The sequence below is a fragment of the Phyllobates terribilis genome, unplaced genomic scaffold (genome assembly GCF_046119375.1).
Source record: "Phyllobates terribilis strain yellow unplaced genomic scaffold, ASM4611937v1 Scaffold_11__3_contigs__length_659146591, whole genome shotgun sequence".
In the NCBI taxonomy this organism is placed as follows: Eukaryota; Metazoa; Chordata; class Amphibia; order Anura; family Dendrobatidae; genus Phyllobates; species Phyllobates terribilis.
This window is the reverse complement of record NW_027362771.1, coordinates 208,610,592-208,631,450: the sequence shown is the minus strand read 5'-3', so window position 1 is coordinate 208,631,450 and position 20,859 is coordinate 208,610,592. Positions and strand designations below refer to the sequence as shown.

Below are 20,859 nucleotides of genomic sequence, written 5' to 3'. Positions count from 1 at the left end.
CACTCCTTTTAATGATGCTCCAAAGGTTCTGAATGGGGTAGAGGTCAGGGGAGCATGGGGGTCACACCATAAGTTTGTCCCCTTTTATGCCCATATCAGCCAGAGATGCAGATGTTTTATGTGCAGCATGAGATGGTGCATTATCATGCAGAAAAATGATCTTGCTGTGAAATACACGGTTCTTCTTCTTGAACCATGGCAGGAAGTGCTGTTTGAGAAAATCCACATACATTATGGAGTTCATCTTTAGCGCCTTCAGGGATCCTAAAGGGGCCGACAATCTCTCTCCCCATGATTCCAGCCCAAAACATTACTCCACCTCCTCCTTGTTGGCGCTGTAGCCGTGTTTGCGTGGGGTGTCCATCAACCAGCCATCCTCCACTCCATCCATCTGGACCATCGAGCGCTGCACGGCACTCATCCGTGAACAAAACAGTTTTGAAATCAGTCTTCATGTAATGTTTGGCCCACTGGAGCCGTTTCTGCTTGTGTGAAGTGGATAGAGGAGGTCGACAGGATGGCGCATGCACAGCTGCAAACCTCTGAAGGACCCTGCATCTTGTTGTTCGGGGGACGTTGGAGGCACAAGCAGCTTCAAAAACTTGTCTGCTGCTATGACAAGGCTTTTTTGCCGCTGCTCTTTCAACCTGACGTAATTGCCTGTAGGAAAGAGTCCTCAATTTTCCCTTATCAGCACGCACACGTGTGTACTGTGAATCAGCTACATACTTCTTGATTGCCAAGACACTTCATCCTGATCATCGCACAATGTTGATTGTAGTCATGCCTTGACCTAAACACTCCACAATTTGTTGCTTCTCAGCAGCCGACACATCCTTTTTCTTTCCCATTTTGGCAGAAAATGTAGGCTGCTTAATAATGTGAGAGAGCCTTCTTAAGTAGTCTTGCCTTTCATTGGACACACCTGCCAAACTAATTAGCACAGGTGTCTGCAATTGCTTACAGTGATATAAAGAGCCCTGACACACATCACCATCAATGAGTTTAACTGACAAACAAACAAATTCTTCCCTTATCACTCCTAAACACTTTTTGTATAATAATTTGGAACGCAGTGTACATGTGCTTTTCCACAAAACACCAGTGGTTCACGTAGTGAATCTTACAGTTCTAACTTGCCAACCGTGGTCTGTATGGAGTTGTTCAATAAAGGGCCCAAAATTAAGATAACATAGATGGGAGAGGTCTCTATGAATAGGAATTCCTAAGTATTTGATACCCTGTGAGGGCCAGGCAAAGGGAAAGTTGGACTGGGTGGAATCCTATATGGATTTGGGGAGGGAGACATCGAGGGCCTCAGACTTCGCTGCATTGATTTTAAAATTTTACCATGTAACAAAGTGATCTATTTCAGCCATAACAGCATGGATGGATATATGTGATTGAGTGATATATACTAGGACATCATCAGCAAATAGAGAGCACTTGTACTCGGTGCCTCCCACCTCAATCCACCTAATATTGGGGTTATGGCGAATTGATGAGAGCAGGTGCTCCGTCACTAGGATGTATAAGAGAGGGGACAGAGAACATCACTGCCTTGTCCCATTGGTGATTGTGAAAGGTGATGAAAATGTTCTGACGCACCCCCTGGGCCTTGGGACACCCGGAGCCGGACCCTTTTTGGTGGATGCTGGTGGTTGTAGTCTTCGTGGCGGCGACCCAGTTCCGTGGCTCAGGGCGGTCAAACCAGTGGCGGAACTATTTATGTGGTTTTGATGTTTAAATGTCCGACTACGCCACCCGTGGATTGCGGTCAGAGTGAACCGCCGCTACAGGGCAGACCACTGAGGCTGGTGTTGTGGGTGCAGCAGAGCGTAGCATAACTCCCCACGGGAGGAGTATAGCCTCAGGGCAGTGTATGCGGAGGATGGGGGTGATGGTGCAGGGCAGCAGCAGTAACGACACGGAGTCAGTGATGCAGTTCAGGGCCTTTACTCACAGTTCTTATTATCCAGACCACGTCTGCAGGTAACGGCTGCCCACGTCGTACTGTGCTCACCAGGTGAGGGGCTCAGACAACTCCCAGATAACTTTGGAGCACTTCACAGGACCCCCTTTGTGTGTCCTTTGTCTGGCCTTTCTTACCAACACTTCTGTCCGGCTGCCTCGGGCCTCCTCTTGGTAAACTTGGCGCCAGTTTCCCTGACCCTATGTGGTGCCTTCCTAGCGGGTGTAGCGAGGGGCTGCGCCACATAAAATGTCAGAGCCTCCGGTTTCTAGCTGAGGGTCGTTTCCTGCCTCCACTAGTTCGGGGACTAGTTCGCCCATCCGCACCCCTGGGATCCCTTCATTCCTCGTTCCTGGAGCCTTCTCCGCTCCTCTTCCTTCCTTCTCCCTCTTCCAGGCCTGGGCCTCTGTTACTAGGCCCGCCTCCGGAGCAGAGCTCATGCAGAGCCCCTGCTCCCTGCCACTTCTGCTCAGACTTCTCTGCACTGAACTAAGATGGTGCCCACCTTTTATACTCCCTTCTCAATGCACCCAGGAACTGCTTCCTCCCTGCTCCTGCACTACAGGGTTCCCCTTCCTCAGTGTTCCCTCCCCCCACTCCAGCCAGGGACAGGGACTGTCGTGCCCATCTCAGGGGCATATTGGTCGCCCTGCCCCACGGCAATGTGGTGTAATGCATGCAGGTGTCGGGTCCTGATCCACACTCCATCCTTACCTGAGAGTGAGATATCACACCTCTGGGTGAGGTGCAATACGTCTTTAGCAACCGAGCCCTCAGGGTGCTACAGTTCCATTTATCTTCAGCCTAGGTGACGTATTGCGATACAGGGCCGTGATTTTGGCTATAAAAGGGTCCCCTAGACCCCTACCCCATGCTTTTTAAGAGAATCATATATGGCGTGCCAGGAGACTCTATGGAATGCTTTCTCAGCATCCAACGAGAGTATCTAATTACAAATTTTTAACTGCATCTAGCCCAGGAAATACTTTGTGCCTAGTAGCAGTGTCTGCTAGTAAGCGGATTATCCCGGCTGTTAAGCAAGCTGCACCACCTGTAGTTTAGACACTTAATTTTTTCAAAGGAAATGCTTCGGGACCATGGGATACTTAGTGAAGAGCATCAGGAGGCACCCCAAGGCATAGGGGCTGGGACTGGCAGTAGGATGCCTTGCGGTGGACAGCCGAGCTCGATCCTTATAAAAGCTTTTTAACTGCAGCAGCTTTAGTGGACGCTACTGGAGCTGGAACTCTATTTTATTATAAATGTAAGAACACAAACTAGTACAAGTAACGAAAACAATTTCCAGCAATATAACCGATACATAAACAATGTATATACAAGGGACCCCACCTGCCTGACAACCACCATACAACCACAGCCTATCCAAACATACCTCAAACTTCCTCCACACTTACACCTGATTCTGCCGTAACAAAAACCAGAGATGCAGAAGCAAAATACATATAACAAAATATAAACCACATAAACCATATGAAATAACACACAACACTTAAATCATGAGTAACACATAATAACACATACACTACCCCAACTCTCACTATACCCCCAACCCGAACCGGCCTCTAAGTTCCGAAAAAGTCCTTCCGGACTTAGGGCGAACCCCGACAGTTTTGGGCCCGGGCCAGTCCAAGTTCATGCTTAACCCCCCTCAAAACCCCCACCCCACCTAACTAACCCCCAAAGTAAAAGAACAATAAGACAACAATAATAATAACAACAAGAACAATAACAAAAATACCATCCGCACCGGTTCGGTGCTTGTAAACCCTTTTCATGATACCATTCTCAAAACAAAAAGCTACGGTGAGAACTTAGCCCACCACCAGGAGGCTTGGAGCAATCCAGAACTAAGGCACCTGGAAGGAGAAACCCCTCCAGAGACGGGAGGCCCCCGATGCACCCAGCCTTTCATACTCCAAGGAGCGCATCTTCACCAGGTCACCAAGGATGTTGCTACATACCTCACCCACTGGGAGGATTTTACTGCCCGTCGACACTAAACACCGTGCATTCCATGTGAAAAACCTAACCACTAGGCTAACTAGAAAAAGAGTGCACTGGTCCCGTCCACCAAGGTCTCTGAACGCTCCATAGGCCCACTCAGCGTAGGAGAGGCCCGCCAGCCTAGGCCAGTCAATGGAAGCGCCCACCCTGTTGCATACCTCTGCATTAAAGGGACACTGAAGCAGGAAGTGCTCCATGCTCTCAAGCGTGTCAGCACAACTCTCACGAGGACAATTCCTATCCTCGGAGTTCCTGTACTTCAAGTTGTCCCTCACATACAGCTTACCCTGAAAGCAGCGCCAAGTCAAGTCCCAATACTTCGCGGGGATCCGTTTTGAATTTAAAAGACGCAACCCCACCTCCAGATCCCGACTTGGGCAGTCCCTGAGTGCCAGTGGCTTTTGAAAATGGGTCGATAAGATCCTCCCCTCGAGAAGTTTCCTCGTGAGAGTCCTCACCTCCCACACTCCCAAACCCCACCGGCGTATTACTTTCAAAACCGGGGTAACATAAGCCGGGAGATGCCCGTGCCGTGTGCGAAGATCCTTCACACGCCCTCCTGTCTCCCAATCCTGGAAGAAGGACTGCAACCATCCCCTACAGGAGAATACCCACAGAGGAGCCCTCTCTTTCCAGAGGTTTGATATATTTAGCTTAAGAAAGGTGCAAACCAAGAACACCACGGGGTTGACCATATTCAACCCCCCTAGTCTCCTCGTACGGTAAGTAACCTCCCGCTTGACTAGGTTCAGCCTGTTTCCCCATAACAGTTGGAAAAACAGGCCATAGACCCGCGTCCAGAGAGGCTCTGGCAAAATGCAAATGCTGCCTAGATACATTAACAATGGGAGCAGGAAACCTTTGCACAAGCTCACCCTTTCCCTCAGGGTCAAAGACCAACCCTTCCACTGGTCCACTCTCTGGGCGGCAGTTTTAAGTCTACTTTCCCAGTTTTTGGTTGGGTAATCACCCTGGCCAAATTCAACGCCTAGGATCTTGGCATACTCTTGGGGCTCTGGGAGGGTGTCCGGGAGATCAAACCTGGGATCTCCTCCCCCCAGCCAAAGACTCCCACACTTGCTCCGATTGACAATGGAACCAGAGGCCCTGGAGTAGCCCTCCACCTCAGACATCACTGCCCGCACCTCCTCTTTTGAGGAGACAAAAACAGAAACATCATCAGCATAGGCCACTACCTTCAGGGCGGCCTCCCGTTCGCCCGCCTGGTCCATCCTCACCCCCGCTATTGGTCCACGATCCACCCTCCTTATGAAGGGATCAATCGCGAACACATACAGCAGGGGACTGAGAGGACATCCCTGACGAACGCCGGAGCCCACCGCAAAGGCCTGTCCAATCCAACCATTCACAAGTGGGAAACTCTCCGCCCCTCTGTACAATGTCTTCAGCCAGTCCACGAACCTCCCTGGCAGACCATACCTCAGAAGAGTGGACCACAGGTACTCGTGATCAACCCGGTCAAAGGCTTTGGCCTGATCCAAGGACAGCAGATACCCCTTCCAGAGGCCAGCCCTACCCTGTTCCACAGCCTCCCGGACACCGAGAACAGCACTAAAAGTGCTACGGCCAGGAACACAGCAGTGCTGGGACTCAGAAAGGAGCCGTGGCGCAAACTTCACCAACCTATTAAAGAGTACTTTAGCCAAAACCTTCCTGTCCACATTGAGAAGCGCTATGGGCCTCCAGTTCTCAATGTGCGACGGATCCTTTCCCTTAGAAAGAAGGATCAAAGCTGACCTCCTCATTGATCTCGGAAGAGTGCCCGAGGAGAGACACTCATTAAAAACCTGAGTCAATAAGGGGACCAAAAGGTCCTTAAAGGTCTTGTAGAACTCCGACGTTAAGCCGTCCGGACCTGGTGATTTTTTGAGCTGGAGCCCGTCAATCGCCAGTCTAACTTCCTCTTCTTTGATCTCATCCACCAAGACATCGAGCGAGGGGTCTACCCCTGATTCAGGAATGGCCTCAGCCAGGAAAGCCGACGTCTCATCTCGATCCAGCTCCCTCCTCCCCAAGAGATGTGAGTAAAAGGATCTGACGACCTCAAAGATCCCTGACCTGGACCTGGTCAGGGATCCTGTACTGTCCCTCAGACCCGCCACTATCTTACTACTCACTGACATCTTGCAGTTTCTGTAGGGGTCGGGTGAGCGATACTTCCCGAAGTCCCTCTCAAAAACCAAAGATGTGTGCCTATCATACTGACATCTCTTGAGTAAGGCTTTCACCCTGGTGATGTCCTCACGGCCACCCCCAGTCGAGACAAGTTCCTCGAGTTTCCTCCTCAGGCCCCGATACAGGAGATCCCTGTTCAGGCTTCTGAGGTTAGAAAGCTGGCGGAAGAATCTCGCCACCCGATGTTTGAAGATCTCCCACCACTCTGACTTAGTGTTACCAAGGCCCAGTAGCGGTACCTGACTTTGAAAGAAATCCTCAAAGGACTGTCTTACAGCTGCTTCCCTTTTTTATTTGAAAGGGACCCGCAGCCCTCTCTATTTCTGCCTGCCTCTGCTCCACCTCGGCGATCCTATCCTTGACCCTCTGGATTTGCGTGGCGATCGCCGGGCGCTTCCTCTGGGCTGCTGCATTATATAGCGCCTTGGCCTGCCGCAAGTCCAGCAGGAGTTTCGCCAGTGCCACCTTCCCCTTTTCGTGGCACCGCAACATCTCCACCACCCGCTGGGAGAAAGCCTCCGCTGACTCGTCCGGGCCCCTCTCGGCCCATGGGGCACTCCCCTTGCTTCCCTTGGGCTTGCCAGTCACCTTGTTAGCCGATGCCGGCATGCTCACCGTAGCCGTTTCACGCTGGGACAGCCTCCCAGACCTCCTCACAGAGTCCTCCGATGGATCCATATTCAGTCCTCCGACCCCACCCGGCCCAGACCGGGAGGGCCGGAGCCCGGGGATACCCCCCGACACCCCTGCCTCGGTCCTGGGAAAACGAAGAGGCAAGGGTCGGGCTTAGAAAAAAGTCCTAGTTGGAGCTTCCCAGGAGCTCCTCCACACAGCTCTCACTCAGCTAGGAACACAGGCCACACCTCCTCCACTTCCTGCTACCGTGGCTGCTGGCATGAGACTTGCCCTCCAATAGATCCTTGTAAATGGATTTAAAGTGTATTCATTCAAATTAGAGAGACAATTTAAATTAAAAAGCTTAGAGCTGCCTCCACCACAGGGGGGCTCGCTCGACCCACCAGCGGACAGGCACCAGTATTGGGAGAGGGGGGCTGGCCGTCAGGGTTCACCGCGGCTCTGGCACAAACCCGGCGACACGGAGGTGGCACGGGCAGGAGCGGACTGGCCATGTCGGCTTCTCACTTTTTGGATTTTAGAAGGGCATGACATGCCTATATCTGTGTCTCCCCCTCCTTTTACTCCTCCACCTCTTTTATTTTCGCATGACTATATGTACTTGTCACTTTTCCATGTGTTAGTTATGTCTTCTGAGCAGTTTGTCAGCTTTTGGACACCTTTGAAGGTGTTTTCTATGTGTTTCTATGTGTTTTTGTTTGCCTGCCATTGGTTTTAACGGTGTTCGAAGGTGTTCGACGAACAGTTCGACGAACAGTTCGGCGAACACACGGGTGTTCGACGAACCGAACCGAACTCGAACACTACGGGGGTGGCTCAACACTAATCCCCATGTCACATTGAGCAAAGGAGAAGACTGCATTTTCTACACCAGACGAATACTTCCAGTATATTGGGATGCTGCTTTGACTACAGGGAGCCCCTGCCACCTTCCAGAGAGCCATGTATCGAATCCTAGCGCCCCATAAGAAATATGCTGTGGCATACCTGGACGATATTGTTATCTTCAGCCCAGACTGGGAAATTCATCTGGAAAAGGTCAAGGCCGTGTTTGATGCTCTAAGGAAGGCGGACTTTTTAATAAATCTGAAAAAATGTGCAATAGGGAAGGAGGAAGCCAAATACCTGGGATATGTAGTGGGTAGAGGCGAGAACAAATCCCAAGTCACTAAAATGGAAGCAATCCAGACTTGGCCGAGACCACTGTCGCAGAAGAAAGTCAGAGCCTTTCTGGGAAACGTGGGTTACTACAGGAGGTTCATCCCAAACTTCACCATGATGGCCGCACCCCTGACTGACCTCCTTAAGAGTACAAAATCAGTCATGGCCAAATGTATAGAAGAGGTGGAGATGGCCTTTCAAGAAATTAAAGTGGTTCTGTGTAGGCAACCGGTTATGGTTGCTACTGACTTCAAGAAAGAGTTAATACTCTAAACAGACACCTCTGATGTCCGGTTAGGAGCCTTTCCCAGGAGATATACGGGGAGGAGCACTCTGTTCTCTACCTGAGTAGGAAGCTGACCTCATGCGAGAGAAATTATTCTGTCATAGAGAAGAACTGCTTGGCCACAAAGTCGGCGGTGGACACGTTACAGTACTATCTGTTAGGACGAAAGTTTAGATTGGTATCCGACCATACCCCACTCAGGTGGATGACCGAAAAAAAGGGAAGAAATGCTAGGGTCACCCGCTGGTTTTTAGCCATACAGGATTTCAACTTCCATGTAGAACAAAGAGCAGGGAAGCTACATGGTAATGATGATGCCCTCTCCAGAATCCCCTATCTGGTAGTAAAAGGTGCCAAGCCCCACGGCTTTAAGCAGAGGGGGGAGGTATGTAAGGTTGCTAATGTACATATAGTTGATGGGAGGTATGTATCACAGAGATGGCTGTCCTCTGTTATGTAACCCGGAGTGTTGCTAAAGTGCACGTAAGCACTAATAGAACTGGTTGGTGCACCTAGGGCCAGGTTACGGGTAGTTTGAGAGATAGGCGGGTCTTGCTACCCACATACCTCATCTCTGGGTGTGGTTAAGGTATAAAATGGAGGCCGTTGTTTGGCACATGGACTGTGTGTTTGTAGGGAGAAGGCCTCCTGTGTGTCTCCAGACTGAGCCAGGGTACTGGACGCTATCCAGCCTATGTGCCCACAGGACTGGCTAGCCAGAGGCATTGCTTAAAGGACTCTTTACTTTGTTTTTGCCTGCACAAAAGGCTATTTGTTTTCCTTTTGCTGGGTTTATGAAGTAATAAACCGACATGGACATTTAAATGAAAACGCTTCCTGTTTGCCTCCCGATGCAACCAAATGAGTAGAAACTCCATAATACCTAAGGGGTTATTCACTTGTTTGAAGGGTCCCTTGACATTAAAGCAGTTGACCACTTTAGGAAAACTTCATGCCATGCACTACATTAAAAAAAAACAGGGTATTACTTCCCCTTCCTGTGTACAGTGCTGGCTCTCCTATCAGTGGCTGCAGCAGAGACGCCACATCAACATTGCTCCAGTAAATCACTGAGCTCAGAGCCCCTTCCTGTGTATACAACACAAACCACTAAGCTCCCCACTGTAGCCAAACAACAGGAACCCTGAGAGCCAGCAAAGAGTCGGCATTGGACCCAGGGAGGCTAAGCACAGAAGTACTCAGTTTGTTTGTTTTTTTAGAACTATTTCAGTACATTGCATAAAGTTTTCCAAAAAAGGACAAACCCTTTAAGTTTATCACAAACTGTCCTCTGGCTCAGAACCTCAGAGGTCACTTATAATCTGTGCGGGCATACCTAGCAGTGAATGTTCAATTCTGAGGGAGCACCACCAAAATTGAAACTAAACATTGCCCCCTTCAAATGCAGACAAAGAGATTCTCTTCAAAACCACTCTCTATGCTGGCTAAGAGCTGAAGATCTATTAACTACTTTGGTAAATATGAAAATATGTTTTCTAAACTAGAATATGATAATACTTAAAGGACCTTTCTCACCTTCTGACGGTATTAATTGATTGCTGCAGGAATATAGATAAAAAAATTTTTTTTTCCCCATTTTTGTTTTCTCTTCATTGTGGAGATGCAGGGTGACAAAATTACTTGCGCCTAATGTGTTAAATTCCTTATCATTCAACTGGCCATTGAATATTGTTCAGCTCTGCAGGCGTGTACTTTCATCGCAGTATGAAACTGTCCAGTCAAAAAAGGGCAGTGTCATAGGACAAAAAAGTAGAGGTCCACAGTTCAGACCGAAATGAAATGCCCATAGAGAAGATCAGAACTGTGCCAGCATGATCAGGTGAGGCTTCATCTGTCTCATGTGACCATGCTGGCAATGCCTCCCTAACTGTCCTTCCATGCATTGCTCTCCCTCCCTCAGTAGACCCCCTGTATCATGTGCCTCCCCAGCCTGAGAACAGTATCAGTACATCTACTAAGGCTACCACTGACAGACTATCAAGCAGTTAATGTTACACCTCTCCTGTTAGTTTTTTTTTTAGTTTGCTGGTCACATGACCATTTTGCCTATTTAATCCGGCTCCGCCCTCCTGGCTTTGCTGGACTTCATTTGTATTTACTACTGTTGAGCTAGCTTGTTGCTCTGTTGCCGTTCTCTGTTAGTTTTGCTAGGTCTTCTGACCCCTATGCCTTTTTGTTGTGTGTTTGTCTTTGACTGCTACTATTTCTGCTAGGTGTCCAACTTTTCCCAGTCCCTAGATCTTGTAGGGATCCCTCCCTCACATCTATAGGTCTGCGTTCAGACTAGCCGAGGACTTTAGCGGGTCTGATCGCAGGATCAGGTTCCCCGTTACATCGTAGGGATCTAGTTTAGTTCTATTGTAGGGACAGATCTCCTCTCTTTCCTTAGTCTCTGTAGCAGATCATAACAGTTAACCCCAGCAGTTCCCACTAGGGTGCACTTTTCTCAGACTGGGAAGGCCCATGTGATACAAGAGGTCTACTGAGGTAGGGAATGAGGATCTTAAGTGCTTGGACGGACACAGGCTGCCTCTGCATGGCCTTCACGTGACAAGAGCTTAGAGGGAAGCTCTGAATTTGCAGATGTGAATTAGCAGCATCCAGAGGTTTGGGAAGGTAGAACACAAAATCACGCAGGACATCAGCCTCGACCATGGGGCGTGGCTTGTATTACGAGCATGATAAGCCACTCCCTTTGATATGTGATGCATAGAAAAAGCTGTCATCGTGGGGCTGGCTTGTGTTAGAAGCCAGAAGCAGATCACGCTCATCATCTATGATGTAATGTGTTGTAAGCGGTGCATTGAGAGAAAACGCGGATTACAGTATCAAATTAAGGATCATTCCGAAAGTTGCTGAGGACAGGAGACTTACTAAAAGTATTACTGTTAGTGCAGTTAGGGAGGAGTCATCAGCGTGGTCATGTGAGACAGATAAAGTCTTGTGTGATCACGCTGTCACAGTTATGTTCTGACCTTCTCTATGGACATTGAGTTTTGGTAAGAATTGTGTGTGTCTACTCTTTCGTCCATATGGCGTTGCCTTTTTATGATTGGACAGCGTCGTTTTTAAGTATATGCCCACAGACAGAACTGAGATAAGTAAAACACCCTGTTACGTGTTATGAAATTTTACTTATTGGGCATCAGTAATTTTGGTGCAAAGGAATGGAAAAAAAACAGAAAAAAAAAACGTTTTTATCTACATTCCTGTTACTATGGGCAGGAATGTACAATTTATAAGGTCAGAAGTTGTGGAAGCTCCTCTTTATGATCATGAAGCTTATACATGTTTATATTAAAACAAATGCATTCAGCATAATTTAAAATACTGAAATAAAGTATTATACTATGCCTATACCATAAAAGAAATAAAGGTCACAAAAATGATTTTGAACAGTAAGAAATTTCTTCTGGATGAGACAATGAAAGATAATGCAATGACAGACTAGATCTGCATAAATAATTATGGACAATGTCGTCTTCGTGTCTTCACAGTTCCATGTACTGACTTTTGAAATGTGAAAATCACTTAGTCACTAATATGATAATCTGAGACCGATGTCTAAATGTTAGAATCCAAGGTCATCTGTAGTAACTTCAGAAGCAATGTGCACAGTATCTCCATCATATGCTTCTGGTCAGTAAGATAAAGTGAAGCTCAACCTCTAGCCAATACACTAAAAACTGCACTGTAATAACTTCCACTAAATTCTGTTGAATTGGTGACGTTCTGTCCATACTGACCTCATATCTACCCATGAATGTCCTTTAATGGCCAACATTCACTTTAGTGGAGAGATCACGGTACCTGGGCTGTGCTTGCAAAAATAAAGAATCCTCAATGGTATGAAATAACCAACGGTGCTGAACTGGTTCCTTTTTCAAGGTAAAAAAAAACAAATATGGACAACAGTGGAACAAAGTACAAAGCTTTACAGGATGTATACGTTATAAACCTATGCAATCTACCTGGTAACCTGTAACTGTCTGCCCAATTACTGGCTGCCAATTTATACGTGCTTCAGTGGATGACAACACATAGGCTGTGACTTCTGTAGGTGCTTCTGTTGGTGCTGTGCAGAAAACACAGAAAAATCACATGTAATCATTTATCTTTACAAACTATATATTTAAACAACTTTTTACCCAAGATATTGTAAAAACATAAAAATAGAACTGTTATCTTTTACCACTTTAATTATCACCCTAAACTACTACTATTCTACATTGCACTGAAGGAAACAATGGTAGCAAACTTTAGTCAGCTGATATTTTCTGCTCCAAAATCATCAAAATGGCTCATGAGGGTCATGAATTTGGTGGAAAATTAAAAATGCTCTTTATTTTTGTTCTTTTAACCGGTATGGAGCTTTTTAGTGCAGAGCTCTTTAAAATATCTCATGTTTGTTTTCAACTGTGCCAAAATAAAAGATCAGCCACATTTTTTCTCCAGCAGCAACCAGAGCTTGAGATGTGCAAGAAAGATTCTACATTTGTAAAAGTCTTATTTTTATGAATCTGTCAACATCTGGATAAGCAGCGTTGTCAAGGGCAAATCAGGATTTAACCTTGCTGACTCCATATTTCCTTCAATGTTTGGGATTTCTAAGTCCAGGGATACAAAATAACAGATGTTTTTAAGAGATCACAAAAGAATATAGCTTTTGCTTCACATGATATACAGTGGGGAAAAAAAGTATTTAGTCAGCCACCAATTGTGCAAGTTCTCCCACTTAAAAAGATGAGAGGCCTGTAATTGACATCATAGGTAGACGTCAACTATGAGAGACAAAATGAGAAAACAAATCCTGAAAATCACATTGTCTGATTTGGAAAGAAATTGTTTTCAAATTTTGGTGGAAAATAAGTATTTGGTCAATTACAAACAAGCAAGATTTCTGGCTCTCACAGACCTGCAACTTCTTCTTTGAGAGTCTCCTCTGTCCTCCACTCATTACCTGTAGTACTGGCACCTGTTTGAACTTGTTAGCAGTATAAAAGACACCTGTCCGCAACCTCAAACAATCACACTCCAAACTCCACTATAGTGAAGACCAAAGAGCTGTCGAAGGACACCAGAAACAAAATTGTAGCCCTGCACCAGGCTTGGAAGATTGAATCTGCAATAGGCAAGCAGCTTGGTGTGAAGAAATCAACTGTGGGAGCAATAATTAGAAAATGGAAGACATACAAAACCACTGATAATCTCCTTCGATATGGGGCTCCACACAAGATCTCACCCCGTGGGGTCAAAATGATCTCAAGAATGGTGAGCAAAAATCCCAGAACCACACGGGGGGACCTAGTGAATGACCTGCAGAGAGTTGGGACCAACATTACGCAGGCTAACATCAGTAACACACTATGCCACCAGGGGCTCAGATCCTGCAGTGCCAGATTTGTCCCCCTGATCAAGCCATTACATGTCCGGGCTCGTCTGAAGTTTGCTAGAGAGCATTTGGATGACCCAGAAGAGTATTGGGAGAATGTCATATGGTTAGATGAAGCCAAAGTAGAACTGTTTGGTAGAAACACACCTTGGCATGTTTGCAGGAGAAAGAATGCTGAGTTACATCCAAAGAACACCATACCTACTGTGAAGCATGGGGGTGGCAACATCATGCTTTGGGGATGATTCTCTGCCAAGGGACCAGGACGACTGATCCGTGTACATGAAAAAATAAATGGGGCCATGTATCGTGAGATTTTGAGTGCAAACCTCCTTCCATCAGCAAGGGCATTGAAGATGAAATGTGACTGGGTCTTTCAACATGACAATAATCCCAAGCACACAACCAGGGCAACGAAGGATTGGCTTCGTAAGAAGCATTTCAAGGTCCTGGAATGGCCTAGCCAGTCTCCAGATCTAAACCCTATAGAAAACCTTTTGAGGGAGTTGAAAGTCCGTGTTGTCCAGCGACAGCCCCAAAACATTACTGCTTTAGAGGAGATCTGCATGGAGGAATGGGCCAACATACCAGCAACAGTGTGTGCCAACCTTGTGAAGACTTACAGAAAACGTTTGACCTCTGTCATTGCCAACAAAGAATATATAATAAAGTATTGTAATTGACCAAAATTTGAAAAAAAATTCTTTCCAAATCAGACAATGTGATTTTCATGATTTGTTTTCTCATTTTGTCTCTCATAGTTGATCTCTGAATGCTGTACTCTGCATAACCCTGCCCACATCATTTAATGGCAGTATTCTGTGTACACTGTACATAGGCAGAAGCTGCAAAGCAATGTTTGGAACAGGGTTATACAGAGCTCATGAATGTGGAGGACTACAACAATTCCTCTAGTGATAATATCCTCATGATAAAACACTGATTTTAATGAAACTACAATAAGACCAGTAAGTGATACATCACTGCAATCAGAGTCTCTGCACCTGCATCATACAATACGGTGCAATACAATATACTTTATTGATCCAAAGGGAAATTGTAGTATTACAGCATGCCATCATGCTGTTCACAAATTAAATAGAACAATCCTGACAGATTTCCTTTAATTCTGCTAAAATATAATATAATTATTAAAAGCAATCTGTTACAAGAAAGCTAGCCCATTGAAGACTCGACTATTTTTAGTGCTTTTTTTTGCCTTCGTCTTTCCCTTCACACTTTCCAAGAACCATTACTTTTTACTTTTTTCGTCGACATAGCCCGACTTGTTTTTAGCTGGACAAGTTGTTGTTTACTATAACAGCATTAATTTTACCATATAATGTACTGAAAAACAAGAAAAAAAGCCTGTGTTTTTTGGGGTTTTGTTTTATGGACGTTCCCTTTTGCAGTACAGTTGACCTGTTAAAGCGTACCAGTCAGCAGGATTGTGCGCAGTAAACCAGATACACTGTCAGGTGGGTGACAATCCTGCTGACAGGTGCGCTTTAAGTTTGTTCTATGGGTCAGTATGCTCCTGGTCATGCCAAATTTATAATACATTTTCTTTTACCATATTACTTTTTGATATCTTTTATTCCATTTTTTTTTGGGGGGGGAGCAAAGTGACAAACTACTTTTATGCAATTTTGATTTCTTTTTCTTTCCACATGGGACAAATATGATAGTTATTAGTTTGGACAGTTACGCATGTATGTTGTTTTTTATTCTATTGGTTTTGATATTGATGTTTAAGGAAAAAAAGGTCATTTATACTTTCAGATTTTTATTTTTATTTTTTAAATATCTTGAAACTTTTTTTAGATATTTTTATTAGTAGCCTGCCTAGCGAACTTGAACCTGAGAACCTCTAGTGTTGCAGTCTGTTGTAAAATGCCAATTCCCTAATATCCAATGACCTTTCCTGACCCTATGACTTGCCTTGACAATGTTTATTTTTCCAATTCTTCCAGATCTAAGCTACCTGATTCCTGATTCATAAATACTGAAAAAATGGCCTGCAACTAAAAAGGATACTCCCAACTAATATATAAATCCGATAAACAATGGAAGCAAAACACCCAATTCTCTGTGAAAATCTTTATTAGTACAATCAAAACCAAAAAAATAGATAAAAACAGGAGTGTGCCTATTATTTTTTTGGAAAAGGACAGTGACCACTTTCCTCGTGAACACTATGACTATGAATCTTTGGACTATTTTTTATTAGCGGCTATTATACAAAATAAATTTTTTAAAGCCTTTGGAATAATACATCAGCAGGTTTGACATTATAACATGTCGTTAAGCAGCATATTTTCATGACAGTTCTGCTTCCACTAAGGTTAGAATCAATCAGCAGGTCACAACATACCAGTCTCCACATCTTTCCACTCCTCTGACAGTGACGTTTTAGCTTGACTAGTATACTTAGAAATTGGCTGGTGATTGTCTGTACCACTACTCCATGTGAGTTTCACTGATGTATCTCTTACTTTTTCTGTTCTGACACCTCCTGGGGGACCAGGTAGACCTATAAGTAATATATGCACATATATCATTTAAAGTAAATTGTAAAGTATAAAAACAACCTTTGCACACATGCTATATGTCTTTTGCACAATAAGCATAAAAAAAAAATGTGCTAATGTCAAAATGGCATTTCCTTTGGAATAACAGGTTTTAACATTTAAAGGGTAGCTGTGATTTCAAGTAACTTTTCTGAATAAGTTGTCCTTAGTGTACATGAGGAATAACATAATTCCTGGCCATTAGGTGACATATGCTGCATTTTCACCAGTTTTCCCCCTCTCCATGCTCGATCTGTAATTTGCTGTTCAGGAGAGTTGTTGCAGTGATTTCTCCCATAGACAGCACATCACAAAAGCCTGATTTTAATTCACTTTTTAGTTCGCAGAGACAAGCTGCAGCAACATGAAGGATATTATACAGCAGAGCTGAGCTGTCTAGATCTGAATCAAGCTCTGATGTGAGGTAAAACATTAGTTACAGAGCTCTGCAGGATGCTTTTCTGTCTGCCTCTGTCTGTTCATTTTCCTGTTCCTCACTCCCTCCTACTCAGTATATAGTGGCTGTGTCACATGATATCTGTAGACCTCTCCTCTGAGCATGATGGATTTTTTAGCTGATTTTTCACAGCAGATGGCAAGTTCAGGAGGCAGGGAGGAGCAGAGAAGTGGCTAATAAGTGGGGAAGGAGGCTGATTTATCTGATAAGTTACATTACACAGTTCCTTCTAGCGTCTTATACTATTGATTTATGCACAGTTTGTTGAAAGTAGAGATGAGCGTTGTTCTACTCGAACTGTTCGCCAATCTCAAATTCGAGCTGTTTTGGGCGGTGTTCGAGCCATTCGGCGAACACGAACAATTTGAGAAAAATTCGGCTGTTCGAGGTTATGTTCGATAACTGTTCGTGCACCAAAATCATAACTGGATTTTTTCTCAGTAATGATGAAAATTAATGTTAATACGCAGTTTGAGTGTACAGCGGGGTGGGGGGAGGGGCAGGGGATGGATCTCTGCAGGAACAATGAAGATCTCCATTTTTTTTTCTCTTTCCCGCATTTACAGTGGGGAGGTGCAATCTGTCAGCCTATCAGCAGCGCACACACGGAGCGAAGTGCTTTTTTTCACACAAGCAAGGGCATGTGTCATTGGCAGTGTATGTCACATGTCCTTGCCCTATAAGACCAAGCCATTTTCCCCGTCGCCACCATTTTCTCACTGCTGCAGCTGCGTGTTAGACGGCACCGCTGTTGCTGTGTGCGCTATGCCTTGTTAATTTCAAGCCAATTTTAGCACAAATATACAGATAGCTTGTGAGTAGGGAATAGTTGTGATTGCAGTCCTTTTAAGGACTAGGTTACAGCATTTCCTACGACTTTTATCAGGGAGGTCTGTGCTCTTAAATAGATAGGTTGTGGGAGTAAAGACTAATTGTAATTGGAGTCCTTTTCAGGACTAGGTTACATGAGTTCCTATCAGTTTTTGCCAGGCAGGTCTGTGCCAGTGCTGTGCAAGTTTTTTTCACAGCATTTGGCTGAATCTAGCAAAGCTAATCCTTTTTGGCCTATTGCAGAGTGTGTTAGTCAGTGGAGTAGCCTATCTGTGTTGCAAGATATACCACCTGTGTATAGAATACCAATTTTTTTACTGCACCTAGTGAAGTAAAATCTTTTGGGCATAGCATCATTCTATTAGTCCATCTATACTGACCTCCATCAGGTTGCAAATTAAAACTAATTTTTATCTGCATCTACAGTACCTCTGAAAAAATATTTGGGCTTCTAGCAGTGTGTGGGACTTGTTCTATTAGTCCATCTATACTGACCTCCATCAGGTTGCAAACTGAATATATTTTTTTCTGCATCTACCTCTGAAAAAATATTGGGCTTCTAGCTGTGTGTGGGTCTTGTTCTATTAATCCATCTATACTGACCTCCATCAGGTTGCAAACTGAATATAATTTTTTTCTGCATCTAGCTCTGAAAAAATATTTGGCCTTCTAGTAGTGTGTCGGACTTTCTCTATTAGTCCATCTATACTGACCTCCATCAGGTTGCAAATTAAAAATAATTTTTATCTGCATCTACAGTACCTCTGAAAAAATATTTGGGCTTCTAGCTGTGTGCGGGACTTGTTGTATTAGTCCATCTATACTGACCTCCATCAGGTTGCAAACTGAATATATTTTTTTCTGCATCTACCTCTGAAAAAATATTTGGCCTTCTAGTAGTGTGTCGGACTTTCTCTATTAGTCCATCTATACTGACCTCCATCAGGTTGCAAACTGAATATAATTTTTTTCTGCATCTAGCTCTGAAAAAATATTTGGCCTTCTAGTAGTGTGTCGGATTTTCTCTATTAGTCCATCTATACTGACCTCCATCAGGTTGCAAATTAAAACTAATTTTTATCTGCATCTACAGTACCTCTGAAAAAATATTTGGGCTTCTAGCAGTGTGTGGGACTTGTTCTATTAGTCCATCTATACTGACCTCCATCAGGTTGCAAACTGAATATATTTTTTTCTGCATCTACCTCTGAAAAAATATTGGGCTTCTAGCTGTGTGTGGGTCTTGTTCTATTAATCCATCTATACTAACCTCCATCAGGTTGCAAACTGAATATATTTTTTTCTGCATCTACCTCTGAAAAAATATTTGGCCTTCTAGTAGTGTGTCGGACTTTCTCTATTAGTCCATGTATACTGACCTCCATCAGGTTGCAAACTGAATATATTTTTTTCTGCATCTACCTCTGAAAAAATATTGGGCTTCTAGCTGTGTGTGGGTCTTGTTCTATTAATCCATCTATACTGACCTCCATCAGGTTGCAAACTGAATATATTTTTTTCTGCATCTACCTCTGAAAAAATATTTGGCCTTCTAGTAGTGTGTCGGACTTTCTCTATTAGTCCATCTATACTGACCTCCATCAGGTTGCAAACTGAATATAATTTTTTTCTGCATCTAGCTCTGAAAAAATATTTGGCCTTCTAGTAGTGTGTCGGACTTTCTCTATTAGTCCATCTATACTGACCTCCATCAGGTTGCAAATTAAAACTAATTTTTATCTGCATCTACAGTACCTCTGAAAAAATATTTGGGCTTCTAGCAGTGTGTGGGACTTGTTCTATTAGTCCATCTATACTGACCTCCATCAGGTTGCAAACTGAATATAGTTTTTTCTGCATCTACCTCTGAAAAAATATTGGGCTTCTAGCTGTGTGTGGGTCTTGTTCTATTAATCCATCTATACTGACCTCCATCAGGTTGCAAACTGAATATATTTTTTTCTGCATCTACCTCTGAAAAAATATTGGGCTTCTAGCTGTGTGTGGGTCTTGTTCTATTAATCCATCTATACTGACCTCCATCAGGTTGCAAACTGAATATATTTTTTTCTGCATCTACCTCTGAAAAAATATTGGGCTTCTAGCTGTGTGTGGGTCTTGTTCTATTAATCCATCTATACTGACCTCCATCAGGTTGCAAACTGAATATATTTTTTTCTGCATCTACCTCTGAAAAAATATTGGGCTTCTAGCTGTGTGTGGGTCTTGTTCTATTAATCCATCTATACTGACCTCCATCAGGTTGCAAACTGAATATATTTTTTTCTGCATCTACCTCTGAAAAAATATTTGGCCTTCTAATAGTGTGTCGGACTTTCTCTATTAGTCCATCTATACTGACCTCAATCAGGTTGCAAACTGAATATATTTTTTTCTGCATCTACCTCTGAAAAAATATTGGGCTTCTAGCTGTGTGTGGGTCTTGTTCTATTAATCCATCTATACTGACCTCCATCAGGTTGCAAACTGAATATATTTTTTTCTGCATCTACCTCTGAAAAAATATTTGGCCTTCTAGTAGTGTGTCGGACTTTCTCTATTAGTCCATCTATACTGACCTCCATCAGGTTGCAAACTGAATATAATTTTTTTCTGCATCTAGCTCTGAAAAAATATTTGGCCTTCTAGTAGTGTGTCGGACTTTCTCTATTAGTCCATCTATACTGACGTCCATCAGGTTGCAAATTAAAACTAATTTTTATCTGCATCTACAGTACCTCTGAAAAAATATTTGGGCTTCTAGCTGTGTGTGGGACTTGTTGTATTAGTGCATCTATACTGACCTCCATCAGGTTGCAAATTCAAAATAATTTTTTTCTGCATCTAACCCAGCCAATAGTTTTGGCCTAATACCACACTTTGGCCACTCAGCTCTGCTCGGTTACCATCCATTGTTTTTTTGTGCAAACAACTCCAGAGTTGTGAATTAGTTAACCACCAAAATGAGTGGAAAAAGGCCTGCTGCTGGTGGAAAGGGGAATAGGCGTGTTGGGAAGGGGAAAAAAGGTTGTGTCCGTGGGGTAGGTGTTAAAGCAACAGTAACATCTGCAGAAGAAAGACCATCTTCCAGCCAAACTAAAATGTCTACTTCTTTTAGTGGACAATGTGATAAGATCCCTTTCTTACGGCCACGCCAATCGCTACAAATTCCAGATGAGGCACAAAAACAGCAGGTGCTTCAACGGATATCAAGTGCTCCTTTAAGTGGGCTCTCCTCCACATCAACTTCAACATCACAAATACTCCAGTCCTCAAAGGTGTCACCCAAATCGCACTTGCTTCCTCACAGCT

General features: G+C 44.3%; 1 protein-coding gene across 3 annotated transcripts in view; it reads right to left on the bottom strand.

Moving 5' to 3' along the window:
- LOC141165067 (contactin-1-like) overlaps positions 1–20,859 on the bottom strand; it is a 288,068-nt gene that overhangs the window by 32,792 nt on the left and 234,417 nt on the right. For 2 of the 3 annotated variants that reach the window (XM_073650711.1, XM_073650712.1), the window contains exons 3-4: positions 16,064–16,222; positions 12,269–12,372 (exon numbers count right to left, since the gene is read on the bottom strand). In XM_073650711.1, the coding sequence (XP_073506812.1) occupies positions 12,269–12,372; positions 16,064–16,222 (263 nt within the window). The remainder of the gene's footprint in view (positions 1–12,268; positions 12,373–16,063; positions 16,223–20,859) is intronic. The other variant, XM_073650713.1, reaches the window with a different exon arrangement.